The 17,644-nt window shown below is 40.9% G+C and overlaps 2 protein-coding genes across 2 annotated transcripts in view; both read left to right on the plus strand.

The window, feature by feature from the left end:
* Positions 1 to 2,870, plus strand: part of mis12 (MIS12 kinetochore complex component) — a 2,954-nt gene extending 84 nt beyond the window's left edge. Inside the window, exons 1-2 of the mRNA XM_037533439.1 lie at positions 1 to 16; positions 851 to 2,870. The exon at positions 1 to 16 is cut by the window's left edge and continues 84 nt beyond it. Coding sequence (XP_037389336.1) covers positions 1 to 16; positions 851 to 1,485 — 651 coding nt within the window. The 3' untranslated portion in view covers positions 1,486 to 2,870. The remainder of the gene's footprint in view (positions 17 to 850) is intronic.
* The window catches only part of LOC108427307 (gamma-crystallin M2-like), a 19,031-nt gene extending 6,583 nt beyond the window's left edge, over positions 1 to 12,448 (plus strand). Inside the window, exons 2-3 of the mRNA XM_037533493.1 lie at positions 11,118 to 11,360; positions 12,167 to 12,448. Of these exons, the coding sequence (XP_037389390.1) occupies positions 11,118 to 11,360; positions 12,167 to 12,448 (525 nt within the window). The remainder of the gene's footprint in view (positions 1 to 11,117; positions 11,361 to 12,166) is intronic.
* The last annotated feature ends 5,196 nt before the right edge of the window (positions 12,449 to 17,644 follow it).

Raw genomic sequence — 17,644 nt, forward strand, 5'->3', positions numbered from 1 at the left:
CCAATGCTAAAGTGTGGTGCAGTGGAAACATTCTCTGGAGTGACGGAGCTCAATCCAGTACCTTGGGATGAGTTGGAGTGATGTTTGTGATCCAGAACTACCGAACCTAACTAATGCTTGTGGGGCGAATGCCATCAAAATCTCATAGCATTGCTCTAACATATTATGTAATTGCCTTCCCAGAAGAGTAGAGGCTGTTACTGCCAGCAAGCAGGGACAAACTTCCTATTAATACCTTTTGATTTCAGAAGAAAAGCTGTCGAGCAGGTGTCTACTCACATTTGGATGTGTAAAATAAATCTGTTCAGCACTAGTACTACAGGTACATGTAGGTTCATGGATTTTAAATCTCGGATTGTTCAGATGAACATTCTGAATAAATATCAGTATTGGGTGCCAGTGTGACACTTGGACAATCAAACATTAAAAGGCTGTATCAGTAATGTTTGTGTACCAAAAATCAGTCATCATTCCTATGATTTTTCCAACCCCTCTTTATCCTTTAGAATTACACAGGCTGTTTTTGGTTTTGCCTTTAATCACTCCTCATAACTTCGGCATGGGGTCAAACTACTATAGGCTGAATATGTGGATAAATGTAAATGCATTGTGTTTTTTGGACATCACGAAAGCAATGAATTGAAAATGAGCTGTTTTGTCAGCTTCGTGTCCGTATCTAAACTACAGCCTGAGGAGTAAATGATATGTTTTGTTCAACAGTGTTGACGTCCTTTATTAAAGAGGTATTTTTTGATATGTTCTTGGCTGGATTTCTTCGATCAAACGGTCAGTTTGTGTGTGAAAACATGTTAGCAAGTGAGTTATATTTCTCTTCTCCTTTCTTTCACAGTGGGGTCCTTCACCTCAGAGTCCCTCAAGCTGTATGAGGCGCAGTTCTTTGGGTTCACCCCACAGACCTGCATGATGAGAGTGAATAGCGCCTTCCAGGACTGCTTGTATGAGATGCTGGTGGTCGTGGAGTCTGTGTTCGTGCGGAAACTGTCCCAAGGGAAAGATCCACCGGAGGAGCTTCAGCTTAAAACCCGAGAATGCACCAGAAACTGCCTCCGCTTCTTGCAGGAGCGCTTTAGGAAGCTGTCGAGTCGCATGGAAACTCTGCTGGTGAATAGCGTGCTGTCGATCCCTGAAAATGTCCTGTTGCCTGAAGACGAGCCCCACCGGAAGTATCCAGAAAGCCAGGAACAGCTTTTGAAGCTGGAAAGTTCGATTGCCGACCTGCAGCAGTCTTACCAGGCAGAAGTGTGCGCCAAACAAGCGCTCCTGGCTGAACTGGAGGAGCAGAGAGAGACTCAGGAGCAGCTAGAGGAGGTGCTGAGATGGATTGAGGAGCTGCGGCTGTCTTGGAAGCGTGAAGGCATGGGCAATGTCCACGACAGTTTCCGGCATATGATTGAGACCGTGAACCAGCTGCAGGGTGTTATGGGGAAGATCAGAAAGAAGAGCAAATCACTGGATGAAGTGTGAGAGTTCTCTGTGAAGGGCTGTCACAATCATGAAATTATAGCTAACGATAAATTTACGAATAAATAGTTGCGATTAACAGTGTAACTGTATGTGAAGTGGTTATGAATACACTGCCTGATGTCCAAGACATTGTTTTACAATAGGTTTGTGATACAGTTTCGGCTTAAAATGTTTTTGCGTCCATTTATTGTGATCCGTTCATGGTGGAGGGATAAATGCAGGGCGTTGCAAGGCAAAATAGTCATTGAAGAAAACAAATTATTTTTAGATTCATGGCTATTTTACCATTATTAACATTACGTATAAAAACTACAGACACATGCAAGTTCACTGGTGTTTTTGGAAAGTAAATTAAAAGGCCGTATTTGTGTTGTAGACATATTGAACCCCGCTTCCTATCACCACAACTGTGAAGAAAACTAAGTTTCTCTGCAATTAACCACTTCACATAAAACTCCTCTGGATGACTTACGTTTCAAGGACGGGATAATTCCGAAATTTTGACCTGCTTCTTGTGCAATGACACTGTCCATCCACAAGAGGGAGCCCAGTGCCCGGTCTATTTTTGCCACTTCCTCAGACTGTAAATCGTACTTGGGAACGCGATGACTTGTCAGTGTCAAAAGCATTGCATTTGTAAGCAAGGATGTTCCTCGCTGACATCTGCGGTCAGGCAACATCGCCCAATCCCAGCCCAACATTCATTGGTTATTCCGAGGCCATGCTCGCTGTGGAATCTGTTACTTTGATGTTTGATGCGCAATGAGATCTGCACCAGATGAGACTGAATTTCCCACAGACCCAAACCTATGGGCTTTCTTTCTTGTTCACAGTCAGAGGGCTCAAGGTCTGAATACGGGTCAGTTCTTTTCCCCATAGCCTGAGGGAAATCATTTTGTAATGCAACTGTAGATACTCTTATTGAATGTACTTGTCAGCTGATGATTTAGCTTTGATAAAACCACAGTTCAGTTTTTAAATTGTCCGCCTGAGTTAAGGAAAGATTGTTTTTTTTTATCAAAATGGCAATTTGAAACAGTGAAATTTTCTAATCGTCTATAGTCAGCAATATGTTGCAAGCTTTAAGTAAGGACGTTTAACATAACATGGAGTTCGCGAACTGCTTTTAGATGAATTTGACTAATTAAAAACAACCACACATCCATGTGCTGTGACGTCACAGCCACAAATAACTGGCAGGCCTGGCACATTATGTAAGCATTCAAGTGGTTTTATTGGCCAAAAAAGCCCATGCCTCAATTTATAGAAACCGTTCGCAAGTAAACCGTAGTACTGGCCAGAAAAATGGTAGATATTTTGCCAAAATTGTTCAGCCCCAGTTTCAGTGGCTACGTTCTAAACTCAATAAATTGCCTTATCAAATTGTTACTTTTTAACTTTTTTTCCTACTTCCTGTAATCTGTAAACATTATTAAAGTTTAAAACAGGCTGCTCACTCTCCAGTCAACATACATATTTTAAAAACGAAGCTGCAAAACGGATAGCTTGCTGGTTTTTGTGATGTCTGAAGACCAGTGCGGTTACATATATCCATCTGTTCAGCTACAGCAGCTGAGCATCAGCTATTAACACTGAAGTTATAACTGCATTGAACTGCATTTTGTACAGAGGGACATTACAAGGCAGCCAGTCAGAACAGCGTTATTTCCATATGTCTGTCTCAAAGGCACAGTAACAAAAACACCCTGTTTATTTCCACTGAGATAAAGAGGGGTTGAAAATGGTAATGGAAAAATGAAGAAGTATAGCGAAAATGTTGCAGAAGAGCCCTTAAAAAAGACTTATAACGGAAATCAATGGGCAGATGCTGAAGCAGCTTTTTGACTTGATGGATTTTCTGTTGTTTTACTGTGTGCAGGGTAACTGACTATACAGTACAGATGCAGCAAATGGAGGTGAAGTTGAAAGACTCCAGGGTATTCCCTTAAGCTGTTGTGAAAGGATTGAAGGAATTCAAAGTTATTATAGTGTAATTCGTGTAATTGGAGTAGGTACTGTAATACTAATCAGATTATTCATCAAAATGATTAACTGCTTAATGATTCTGTATCTAGTAGCTCAGAAATAAATCCATGTACTACACATAAGGACAAGAAAAGACTTGCGGCCGGTATGTCTTCACATCAAGGCTGGATACAAACAGAATGAATAATACTATGATCAATGAAACTGTAAGACGGAGAGCAGTGGATTTGGGCTTGCTGGGCTTGCTAAGAGAGATCGAGGGAAGGAGGGGGGTGGGCGCAGTAAGGGCCGGGTGGACGCGAACGACAGAAGCACCCCCAGTTAGCAGCCTGGCTGTCTGTCTTCTCTTTCATCTCTCTCATTAAAGACCCAGCCAGAGCAGCAGGGGCTTGCTCGCTACCAGCTTTTTTGGATAGAGGTGTCGCAGTTCGGACAGCCTGCCAAACACACAAACTGCCACCACCTTCAGTCAGATTATCATGTGTGCTGATAAAGAATCCTTATCTTCACACGCAGTCACATCACTAGTGGGCTACAAGCGAGGGGCTCAGGTTGAGCTTAAAAATAGCAGGGCTGGTGATGAGAGAATGGAGATGGAGGTGACAGAAAATAGAGATAATGTGGCTACATTTAGTGTCTGGTGATTAAAGTAATAGCTTGGTAAAAGAGTAATGCAGTTTTCCCTTTATCAGAACATATTGGATGTCTCAAGTTTGTTTCTTTAGTTTTGCATTGGAGCTGTGAGGCTAATAGTCACCAATTAGTCTTTACATTACATTAACAGCATTTGGCTGACGCTCTTATCCAGAGCGACTTACGATTTGATCATTTTACACAATTGGCCTGACTGCATGTCTTTGGACTGTGGGAGGAAACCGGAGAAAACCCATGCAGACACGGGGAGAACATGAAAACTCCACACAGAGAGGACCCCGGTTGCCCAGCCGGGGAATCGAACCCAGGCCCTCCTTGCTGTGAGGCGACAGTGCTACCCACCACGCCACCGTGCCGTCTTGTGCTACCTGCATACGTATGTCGCAAAAGCGCTTGCCTCAAACTGCGTCGAGTTGATGAGGAAGTCTAGATTTTGCAAGTCTAGAAGTTTGATATCACTGATGTGGTTTGTGATACCGTTGTCTATCAGAATAGACAAAAGTAAGTCCCACGACTAAAACTAATACTAGCAGTCATCTTGAAGGCCGAATTTTGTCCTGTTTTGTAGACGTCAGCCTCTGTTACTTGTTAGCTAGCCCCATAGCTCCAGTCTAACCAAATTAGAGATATTATAAAGGAGGAGGAGACCATTTGCTGGTTGGAAAATGAATAGAATATTACATTTAACACGGCGGCTGTGTTGTGGGACATTCTGCCTTTCTGTAAAAATAAATAAATAAAAATAGCTTGTTGATGAAGGCATAGCCTGGAAGAGCTCTTGTTATAAACCTGCTGTCAAAAAACCCCCCCAAAACAAACGTATCTCTCCTTTTGTTAATTTTCATCTTTCATCTTTACATCGTTTTAACACAGCAGGTCCTTCTTATTGTGTGAAACTTTGATAGTGAATGGACCAACAGAAATGCAATAGAAGAAAAACCATTTACATTAACTTAAAAGTTACGATTGTTGAAAAGGAGAAAAGTATTTATTTTAGAGATGCGTGGCTTGTGTGTGTTGTGCGTCTGTAGCAGCCAGAACAACCTGAAAAAATAAATAAACAAAAAAGAAAGCTTTCAGTTTCAAGCTTACAGGCCTCTCTCCATTCAAATAGATAGCAGTCTGGTATCATATGACTGGAAATAACTGCCAGGGGATGTTGCCACCATGGCATTTGAGTGAATAGACTTTCCTATAAGGACTTTGACTAAACTAAACAAAAACTAAAGGAACAAACCTGAGGGCAAACATTTCTTGGCTCATTGACTTCATTTGGGGTGAAGGAGTGTAAATTTTACTTTCGGGGTCACACTTTTCCTTTAAGGTCAAGAGAGATCAACATACACCAGAACCCACAAGAGATATCACACTGACATATGGTGGTGTTGGCCTTATAGACTGCATTTTGGCACATTTCCCCAGACAAGTAGGAAAAACACAATGTCTGACTTTCAGGGTCACCCCAGTCTTTCTGTTTCCACCCATAATACATGAAATTCTATTAAGATTCAAACTGTAGTCCACTGACTACGATTGATTGCTGTCGCTTAGAACCTGGTTAGTACAGCTGAATACAACCCTTATCTCTTGAAATTTAGAGGAATCACATGGAGCATGAGAAATTAGCCTACTCTGACACTTCTGGAACAAATCACTTGTATTAAGTAGCTGTGCTGCATTCATTTGATTCAGCCTCCTATAAGCCCCTTGCTATGGGCGATAAATAAAATATGCCCCACTGCCTTGAGAACCGTCAACTCTGCCTGCGCAAGACCATCCGAGAGCGTAAGCTGTTAGTTCAAAGCCTTCAGCAATTTTTTATTCTCTGTGCTGGAGATGCAGTGTCTGAGAGAGAACGGACTCGTTCCTGGGCGAGTCTCAAAGCACGGGAAGAGATGTTCCTCAGCAATTACGTCTTGACGTCGTTTCTTTAGTTTCTCTGATTCAATAAAATAGTGACTTAAGATAAATTCAGAATGTCAGAGACCAGTCGTCAAATGCCACATCTTACAGTCAATATAGACTCTTGAAGCATCACGCGGCTAATCTATAGAGGCGCCATATATAGCCAGACTCAATCAATAATGCATATAGATTTTGTAGGCATTTTAAGTAGAGTCCGGATGGCCATAATTAAGGCATGGAACAAACCTGTTGATACGAGTGCAGTCTGTTCTTCATAGCAAAGTGTTCCGTTTCTGCCTCATCAGTATTCAAAAAGGAGTTTAGGCGTTGCTGAAATGGCTCAGAAAAGGAGTTCTTGAGGTTTCGAATACTTAGGAAATGTAAGGAATGGAATGATACCATACCACACCGATACTAAAACCTTGAGTATCGACTGATACCGATACCACTAAGCTTTAAAGCAGGCATGTCAAACCGGGGACCTTCTGGGCCAAAGTGCTGCAGTGATTAGTGTTTACCCTCATCTAAAACTCTGAATTGAGTTCCTGAAGGCCTTGCTAATTAGCTGAATCAGGTGTGTTCAATGTGGCAATGTGCTGAAGTCTGCAGTGTTCCGGCCTGCGAGGACTGGAGGCTGACGTGCTTAAAACTGACATTCTAGCCTAAAACTAGTATGTAGTATTAGTCAAAGTATGTAATATTCTGTAGCCGCATTACATCCCTTTAACACGATTTAACAGAAAGTATGAGTTTATATCAATTTTGATATAAGCAATTATAATATAGTCATACTGCAACAGGAACTCCCCTCCCATTGGTGATAACATTATTCCGACTGCTAGCATAGCCACTAATGTGGGAATTAATAAATACATGTGATATTTTGTTAGCAGAACCATTAGTTTGTAGTTTTCCAAAGTTCCACCCGCCTTTAAGATGGATCATCTGAAGAGGGCTTTCCTAGTCTTTCAGTGGGAAAGTTCTGGCACTGCTGTGAGATGCTAGTAAGCCTGTTTATAACAGTGGTTGAATTTTTCGTATTAAACTGCACTGCCAACAACAAGTTTCCTTTAAACTTTCAGTACCAGTTTCCTAGATATCAATTAAGCCTAATGGGGCAGTCGTGGGCTGGAGGTTAGGGATCCAGCCTCACGACCAGAAGGTTGCCGGTTCGATCCCCAGAGCCGACAGCACATGACTGAGGTGTCCTTGAACAAGACACCTAACCCCCAACTGCTCCCCGAGCGCTGCGGATTGGGCTGCCCACCGCTCCGGGCAAGTGTGCTCACTGCCCCCTAGTGTGTGTGTGCTCACTAGTGTGTATGTGGTGTTTCACTTCATGGATGGGTTAAATGCGGAGTTGAAATTTCCCCATTGTGGGACTAATAAGGGTCTCTTAATGTTGATCTTGCACTGTACTATATTATTTAATTTGTAGTCAAAACAGCGGTAATACTATCCTGTGAGATTAGTAAGATGTTTCCTTCAAATAGTGACACTTACCATCACATGTCATTACCATCACACCATTGGTTACAGAAGTGGCAGACTAAGCACAAAAAAGTGCTTTGAATTCACGAGTATCAAACGTGACATTAAACATATGTTGGATTGTGAATATTTCACACGACTGTATTGTGTACAGTACTGTGCGAAAGTCAGAGAGTGCCCTTTATTTATTTCATTTCCCGTCAACTCCCGTTAAGGAGTTATTAATGCTTCAGTGTCAAAAGAGTAGAAAATACATATTCAATAGAAAATTACTCAGAAGCCTCAACAACTAAATTAATATATTTTTTTTCAGTATTTAGTGTGTCCACTCTTTGCCTTCCATTCTTTTTAGGACACTTGCTTTCCGTTTTCAGAAATGATTGAAATCAGTATTACACAGTACTTTACATTGCTTCATGTGTGTTTTTAAACACCTCAGTGTCACGGCTGGACTGAGAATAGACCACCAGCTATTGCGCCATCCTGTGGGCGGCGTCTTGCGACCGAAAGGACTAGAGGATGACAAACACAAACTGTGCAGCAGCAGATGAGCTATCGTCTCTGACTTTACATCTACAAGGGGGACCAACAAGGTAGGAGTGTCTAATAGAGTGGACAGTGAGTGGACACAGTGTTTAAAACTCCAGCAGCACTGCTGTGCACACTAACAGTCCGCCACTACATCAGTGTCACTGCAGTGCTGAGAATGATCCACCACCCAAATAATACCTGTTCTGTGGTGGTCCTGTGGGGCACCTGACCCTTGAAGAACAGGCTGAAAGGGCACTAACAAAGTAAAAACAGATGGACTACATTCTGTGATTATAGAACTACAAAGTAAGTGCACCTATATGGTAAGTGGAGCTGATAAAATAGGTCATAAATGTAGATACAGGTAGGTGTTCCTAATAAAGCGCTCACTCAGTGTATGTACAAGCAATTCTGTGGCATTTCATTCTGGCCCTGTAACAAATTAGATTCACACTTTTTCCCCTTTAATGTCCAAAAGCAGCTTTCTCTGCTTGTCCCAGTTGCAACACTGAGTGTCAGTTTGGTGCCCTCTTTATAGAAATGTACACCTCAGGCTTTTAGCTCCTCGGAGGAACTTGCAAACCTCTTGGTGCACAACAATACAGCCCTGATCCCAAAGACATTGCTAGGTTTAGGGGATTTGGTGCAGCCATTGGCAGAACTGATAAAAGAAAACACGAGGAGATCTTTTCTCGTGCTTTTTACATTATCGATTTCCACAAAGATCACACCCTCCGCAGCTCCCGCGCTGAAGATATCCAGAGTGCCTTTTCAGTAATGAAACACTTCTTGGTGTCTATTGAGGATCCTTTTTTGTGGCTGCCCGATCAGAGGTCTTTGTTCAGTGGCACTTGGCCTTTGAGATCAAGCTGTGAGCTTTGATTGGCCTGACCAAGCGCTCCTCTCCAGGGTGCATAAGAGGATACTGGTGTCCTGCTAATGATCCTACTGGGAAGTGAAGCAAGGTGGAGGTTAAGAGTGTGGTACCAAATGGGCACTTCAGTCTACTATTGAGAACAGAACGGGGACTTCTAGTTTTAAAACTCTGAAAATTGACGCAATATTTAAAAATAAGCGGAACGGCTTCATCAGACAGCCATAGAAGCACTTCTTTAGTACTAAGAGGGACCTTTCAATGGATGCTTCTTTAAAGAACTTGTTAAAAGAACCTCTATATAATATAAAGGTTCTATTTTGAATAATGCTTTTCCTAGAATCAAGTGTTCAAGCCAAGATCAATTAGGGAACCTTTATTTTATATATGTATATGCATACATGTGAATGCACACATTAACTGAATTCTATGTTAAAATTCTGCATTTTAAAAAGTTATTTAAATCCTTTGCGGTGTTCATGGAGTAGTCTTTCACGGTAACTGGCTCTCAGTATACCGTAAATGAATTATAATGCTTGGTATTTATTGCAATTTTATGAATAATTTTAACCCCCCTGGATTCCTTAAGAAACTCTTTCCCTGTGCTATGAGAACCTTTGTTCTATGTACATGAGTTTCTTTGCTATTAGCGAGTGAGAAAAACACATCCATGGAATGTACTTTCTCCCAGATGGCCTCATCAGTTCTATCACCAAGACACCGATCCTCAATCAGAAATATTCCCGGCACCTCCAGCATCCTTATTAACATAAATCTGGGAATGTAGATGAGTTCATAGAAGCATTCCCACTATGCGCCCATCCCCTGGTCCTCTGGGCATGAGCAACAAGAACTCTTTGGGGGAGGGGAACCAGTCTTGGCATGGCGTTGGGGACAGCTGGTGACAGACTGTTTGTTCTTCTTTGGGATGGCAGCCCAGCACAGTCAGGGAGAGGTCACCTTCTCTTTAGCCAGAGCTCTTCAAGAGCCTCAGAATCCTTTGTGTACCTACAGCAGTGGATTCGCAACTGCTAGCATCTTTGCATCAGCCGCTTATGAATCGCTTCATAATCCTTTTGGAAAATAGCAGAATATAGAGGATCCTCTTGGGAGACAATGGAATCAAATACATTCATATTTATGTCAGTATTGTACATGTGTGGTGTTTAGTGAAATGGAAATATTACTTGAACAGAGTTATATAAATCAAATCGCATTAGCAACATTGCTAACAACCTGCATGATTCTTTGTATACCTCCAGCAGTGAGTTTGCAACTGGTAGCATCTGCCTATGGTGTCATTTTTTAGGGAATATATTCTGTTTCAGTTTACATTTACCTCAATATTCTATGTGCACAGTGTTGGATAAAAGGGAAACATAAATGTATGAGTCACATCATATTAACAACATTGCTAACACTAGAACAAGATGCATTCATGGGGCAAGCCAAGTTTTTGCACATATAATCATAAAAATATAATCTATATGTGTAAAATATCACAAATATGTAAAAGTGACTGTTGGTGAAGACACTACAGTGATCATAAATACTCCAGTCATCAGACAGTGCCTCAAAAAGTCAAGTTTCTTGGTGATTTCTCTAGCGAAAGCTAATAGGACTTGTACCAGTTCAATGATCCGTTGTGCCAGCTTGCAAAAACAAAGGTGTAATCAGAGGCCACATAAAGGTCATCGCCCTATAGCCCAGATAATGACTGTGATGATAATCCAGTAGGCCTGCTGTACAAAGGCCCAAAACAATACTGTTTGAAAGGGTTATATTGTCGCCTGCTTATGGGACGTACAGACCAATTGAATGCGTTTAGATAAAAAGCTCAGCTTTATTGTCTTTCTCTGTGCAATCTATTCTAATGTCTTATGGAGACTGAGTCATGTGGAAATTTAATGAATACATCGCAGCTGCGCATAGGCCTCAGTACATGTTGCCCGGTCAGGGATTTTTTCACAATAGGTGGCACATATGCATTGGGTTTTGGCCAGGTATAAAAGTAAGGGTTAATCCATGCACAGTGTGAGTTCGCCAGCTGGAAGCTGTTCTGACCTACCAAAACCAACAATCATGATGGGCAAGGTAAGCACCGCAGAAGGGACATGGATAGAATCTCTGAAAAATGTGAACAAACACCTTTGCAAATGCACTATGCAGTGTGGCTTTTCACCCCTCACAGATCATCTTCTACGAGGACAGGAACTTCCAGGGACGTTCCTATGAGTGCAGCAGCGACTGCTCTGATATGTCCCCCTACCTGAGCTGCTGCCACTCGTGCAGGGTGGAGAGCGGCTGCTTCATGGTCTATGACCGTCCCAACTACATGGGCAACCAGTACTTCATCAGGAGGGGTGACTACAATGACTACATGAATTCGTGGGGAATGAGTGATTGGATCAGATCTTGCCGCATGATCCCTATGGTATGATAAATGTGCGCTGCCATAACATAAAACAGTGGTTCTTAATCCTGGTCCTACTGTACTCCTGTCCTGCACATGTGAAAGTATTTCTTGCTCTAGCATGAGCACTGTGATTTAGGAAGGGCTTGTTAATGATCTAATTAGTCTGTTTTAAAGCCATCAAATCAAATTTACCCAGTTTCCCCCTCGTCCCAAATGTAGTCCATCAGCCAAAACCTGTTTGGTATCTGAAATCTGCTTCATGCATTTTGTACTACTGCTACCAGGCTAGTAGCTAACAAGCAATGGAAGCTTTCACATGAATAGCCAAGTGTTACCACTGTGCAAACCGCATGCCTAAATCATCATACACTTGCCTAAAATGTGTGAAGTTACTTTTATCTTGTTTCTGACGTTGCGTGACATACTGTTAGCTATGAAATGGGGCTTCAAGATGGCTGCTACAACTGTTTTAGCAATGCTACATATTTTTGTCCATTCTTCTACACAACATGTTATGCACTGCCAGAAGCCACGTGATCAATCCTATTTGAGATTACTAAACATCTCACTGGTTTGAGGGAAGTGTATGATGATGTAGACAGTTCAACTGGTATAAGCTTCCAGTGCTTGTTAGCCTTATAGCTACATTAGCCTTATAGCTCCCGAAATAAAGGAGCAAATTTCAAACATCAAGAATGTTTAGTCTGGTTGTATAAAATCGATTTTTGACTGTACCGCTGCTTCAGAACAGGGAAAACATTTCACTGGCAAAAAGACCACGCTGTTACTTCAAAGCTGATTCTTCTTGTGTTTTCCTACAACAGTACAGAGGATCCTACAGAGTCAGGATCTATGAGCGGGAGAACTTCTTGGGTCAGATGATGGAGTTGACTGATGACTGTGACTCCATCATGGATCGCTACAACTGGTCCAACGGCTGCATGTCCTGCCATGTGATGGAGGGGCACTGGCTCATGTACGAGGAGGCCCACTACAGAGGCAGAATGTGGTACTTCAGGCCTGGAGAGTACAGGAGCTTCAGGGAGATAGGCATGCCCGGGATGAGGTTTATGAGCATGAGGCGTATCCTGGATTCCTGGTATTAAAAAATCATCGAATTAACAACTGTACATAGAGAGGCAAATATTGAATAAAACCTTTCTAAAATCATCACATCGTATTTGTCTTCTTTCACAAAACCTGTAAAAAAAGCATCTTTATAATTCACTGTTTCTGTGATCCCAAAAACCAAAGCATATACATATATTTGTCTATTAAACAGTTTTAGCCTTGCACATTTTTGCTCAGAACAGATCAGAACAGAGGTAATTTAGATGTATCAGTCTTGAAGCCACTTTGGCAAAAACAGTCTTGTTTAATTCTAAAGGAAAAGTTGGGAATTCTAAGGGAAAAGTCATGCAAAAATAATTACGATTGTTTATGGAATATACAGTTGGGTCCATAAGTATTGCCTGAACTATTTAGGAATTACAGCCATTTGTTACATAATCCATCCATCTTCACAAACTTAATCGTGATTGGACACAACTATGAATTTAAGCATTATTAAATGCTGAGTTCCTCCCTTTAGATGCTTCGCCAGGCCTGTATTGCAGCCACCTTCAGTTGGTGCTTTTTGTGGGTCACATTTAAGAACATTCCATTTCTTTGCCTCTTGGGTTGCTTTTGTGATACGTTTTGGCTCATTATCCATTTGTACTGTGAAATTTCAGAATTCTTCCTGTTACTTCTTGGCAGTCATGTCATCAGTAAACACCAGTGACCCAATTCCACTTTCAGCCATACATGCCCATGCTATAACACTACCTCCACCATGTTTGACAGATGATGTGACATGCTTCAGATCATAAGCCCTACTTTCCTTCTCTGTGCTCTTCTTTCTTGGTTTCTTTTGTCCAAAGAATCTTGTTCAAGAAGATTTCTGTTCTTGGGTGTTATCAGTGGTTTGCATCTTGAGGTAAACCCTCTGTATTTACATTCATGAAGGCATTTCTTTGTTGTAGACTCTCACATGATATGCCAACCTCCTCTATAGAGACCGTTATGAAGGGTCTTTTCTTCACCAGGGAAAGAATTCTCTTGTCATCTACTACAGTTGTCTTCTGTGGTCTTCCAGGCTGTTTGGTGTTGCTGACCTCGTCAGTACATTCCTTCTACCAAATTATTGATTTGTCTGCTCCTAAAGTTTCTGCTCTCTGATAGGTCTGTTTAGGTTTTTCTGACTAATGATTACCCCCTTTATTTGCATCCACACCTCTTTGGAATGGAAGTTGATTTCCCATGAACAGCTACTAAATGCACACTCAAAACTGGGAATCAACTCCACAGCTTTTCTCTCCTTAATTTGTCCTGAAAACTCCTGGCCATGAAGCTGCTTATGAGGCAGCTGTCCAGTTACTTGTGAGTCTGTTAAAATGGCTGTAATTCCTAAAGGGTTAATGGAATATTTATGTGAAATTGAATTAAAGCTGTAAGTCTACCATTTGACTGTCTCAAATACGTGGTGATGGTGTACAGAAGCAAAATGACCACAATTATGTCACTGTCCAAATACTTATGGCCCTGACTATGTTTTTGGTATGAGATAAATAATGCAACATATAACAAGTATTTTAAGTTTTGTCTTAAAACTTGAAATTTTCAGTTATGCTTGTTAGCAATTATATTTTTATAGTTAATCATTATCACTGACACTTCAAAAGGCTTTACTGCACCACTTGACCTGAATTCACACTTTATTAAGCTAACATCTATGGCCAGTGTTAGCTTATGGTGGCTATTTACATGCAGTTCATTTCTTGCTTCAGGCTTAATAATGATTTGGTACCACTGGCCAAATCCTCAAAGCCAGCGTGCTTCTCCTGTCCCAGATGAAAATCGAAAATCCTCTTTTTTAAAAATCTATTTATTTATTTTTTTGCCTCCTCTCCACAGCATGTCTGCATTCTTCTCATTCAGGCCTGTTCCTGTCTGGGATGTTGCTTTGGTGCTCTATAGCCGCACCTCTACCCTTCCCCAACAATAGAGCAGCAGGACTGGCGCTCAGAGCAGCTGTCAGCAACAGCTCTTATGTGCCACAGACCCTTTCTCCTACCTGCCACTCACTGCGGATGGTCCGGAGCGATGTCCCGCTGCCCAATTAGCCCCCCCTTCAGACGTAACAAAAGACCCCTTAATGGCGACTCTCTTGGCCCTGTTCCAAATGCGATTGTACAATGCAGCGCAAGGCTAAAAACAGGGGTCTTCACAAATGTCTACTCAGGAAAGGGCCTCCTACGTGTATTCATAGCCACTTACCTAGAATGGGGAAAATGAGTACGGGATGAATGGCACAAAGCAAGTGCAATTTTTGGTCAGGGTGGGGTGCAAGGGGGATTCAAATGCCCAGAGAAAAATCAGAATTACCCAATTTCCCCCTCTTACCCGAAATGTAGTCGATCAACACAGACAAGTTTGCCGTCTGAAACTTCTTTAGTTTCGCTCCTGCAAAAATAGTGCTATTAAGGAATGTAGCAGGGAGTTGAGTGATCTAACACAGACTTACTTCAGTGGTTTCTGACATACTCGTAGGTTTACAGATGGACAAAAAAAATCATCTCAGAATCTCCAATATATATATATATATATATATATATATATATATATATAAAACTTTACAGGAGGAGGCAAAAACACTGCTACCTTTCAATGGAAGGAGATTTTGTTCCAAGTGATTTTAGAGCATTTCTCGTTGAAATGATGTAGAAAGCTAAAAATCAACAAAAATGAAGATATGTGGTTTTCATTAGACAACAACGATATGTTGCATAGCTAAAAACAGTCTTAGTTCATAAAGATTATTTTAGGCCTCAAGAAATGTACTTTGTCCTTACATTTTTTTATTTCTGACAAAAAAAAAAAAAAATATATATATATATATATATATATATATATATATATATACTGGGTAAAATTCCTTTTTTTGTTAAATTAATAAGTGAATTAGGAAAAATCCTTTTTCCACATTAAATCGCTTGGAAATGAAACAAATACCGCTGTGATTATGGTGTTACTGGAAGATTCTGATGAATTTATTTAGAAGTTCAACCTTGAGTTGGGACAGGTCAAAATCACCATATTAAAGGTCAATACAGACACTTTGTGTTTTTTGTGATCACTTAAAAGCTATTTTTAAATTGATTTATTTGTTAAAGTACAGATCCCTTTACTTTTCACAGAAATAAAAAAACAACAGTAACGTTATTGCTTTCAAAAGTTGACAGGACATACACTGAACTGGAAATTGAACATAAATTATTCCTGGATAATGTCAACGGCAGCCATCTCTAGATTTTTTGTCTGTACCATTTCTAAGAGGCTAAAGACACCAGTCTTCGCAAATGTCGACTCAAAAAAGGCTTCCTACGTGTACATAGCCGCTTACCTAGAGGGGTGAAACTAGGGCTGAAAGACACTAAGACTGTTTTAAGGTAATGCATTTTTAATGTTAGATTTGACATGTATTCATTTGTTTGTTCGGTCTTATCTATGCAAACAGAGGAAGCCAAACTGATACAAAATACCAGGCGATGGCTACAGAATGCAGGTGTGTCATGCAAAGTTCTTCAGTGAGCTCACTAAAACTAACCAGATCAAATGTATTCGATGTGACAAAAACATGAATCTTGGTCTGGACTTTTAGGTGTCATTACAAAGGAGAGAACGGATTACTCAAATGACAAAAGCAATTCCAATGAGGAGGATAGCAAAGCTGACAGCTAGCAGTGGAGCTACCTAGCTAACCAAAGACTTGACCTCAGTTTGGCTTATTATGGCAGCGAAATGATGCAAAATTGGCTGTAGTCACTGTTTTCTGCTGAATTAAGACAGAATCACTTTTTCTTTTTCTTTGATTTTGTTCGATGACCAAGCGTGGTTGTATTTATTAGCCTGGAGATTAGTCTGGAGATCACCATGATTGGTTGACCCCAGAGGGCTTCCCAGTGGTTGTGTGAGGTTTTGACGTAACACATGGAGTTGGGTACTGAGGAGAGAAAACACTGATGAACAGAAACATGAACGTGTTATAAAATTGTAGTTGTGACTGTAAAACTGCAAAACACTCCAGAGAAAATCTATTGAATAAATAATCTTACTCAGTGAAAAACAATAAACAGAGTTTAATCTCAAAACCCAACTGTTAACTGAACTGAAATGGTTCAATCAGTTTTCATTGCTTTCTTTGTTTGTTATTGCAATTTGCACAGCTGAATTAAGGGGCAATTCTAAATTATCACAGCAGTTGAATCATTTCAGTAAACAACAGCTGTAATTTAGAAGTAATAAATAATCTTATAAAAATAAAGAGCTGAATTCTGTATCCTAACTATTTTCTGCCCAGGTAGGTGATCTATTGTTGTTGGGTCCACTACTGCATTTATTTGTAGGTCAGCTTGTTGTAGAACATCAAAACCAAATGTGTCTCTCCAGGTGTTCTGCTAAAGTAATTGAAACACTCCAGTGGAGCAGAGGCGGTCGAGGCCTGAGGTGGTACAGGGGTTTGGAACGGGGTTCGATTTGCATAATTCAGCTTCATTTTGCAAATTTTCTTTGAGACTCAGCAAGTCCCGCATTGCAGATTTCAAGGAATGAGGTATGTAGCTTATTGCATTTAAATACAGAAAATTGCTGACTTCAATAGAATTCATTTAAATCTCTGCACAGACTGTTTTTGGGGTAAGGCCTCATTTTGAAGAAGCATTGGTGAAGCCTCGATCCACCCTAAGCATGAAAATCAGGCTAAAGTGGATCAAATGATGACTTTTCTTAATTGAATCTATGATGCGTGATTTCAGCATCAAATAAGAAGAAACACTATCATTTTCCAGTCACACTTAGGAAGCAAGCAAGGCAGGGCTATGGAAATCGCATTATCATCATCATTATCACTGTGACACGTTGAAAAATTAAGCATAATGGATTGACGACTGTGCGCCTGTCAGTTACCCACAGCAGTGGTTGTTAGCGTCAATATTGCATGAATGCATCTTGAGGTCGCAGTTCAAAACACATCCATCATTTTGATTCTTGTCCACAAACAATAAAAAAGGCCTGAAATGTCAGTGGTGCAGTGCCTCAGGGCTAACACCATCTGCAGCACAGAAATGTGACATTTCGAGTCTAATGATAGCCTCTCTGTTTGGAGAAATGTGCTTTATAAAGAAATGCTCCTAGGCTAGGAGTGTTTGATTACTGGATCGTAGACTCGCGTCACAAACAACAAGTAACGAAATCTGACACAC

The sequence above is a fragment of the Pygocentrus nattereri genome, chromosome 23 (assembly GCF_015220715.1).
Source record: "Pygocentrus nattereri isolate fPygNat1 chromosome 23, fPygNat1.pri, whole genome shotgun sequence".
NCBI lineage: Eukaryota > Metazoa > Chordata > Actinopteri > Characiformes > Serrasalmidae > Pygocentrus > Pygocentrus nattereri.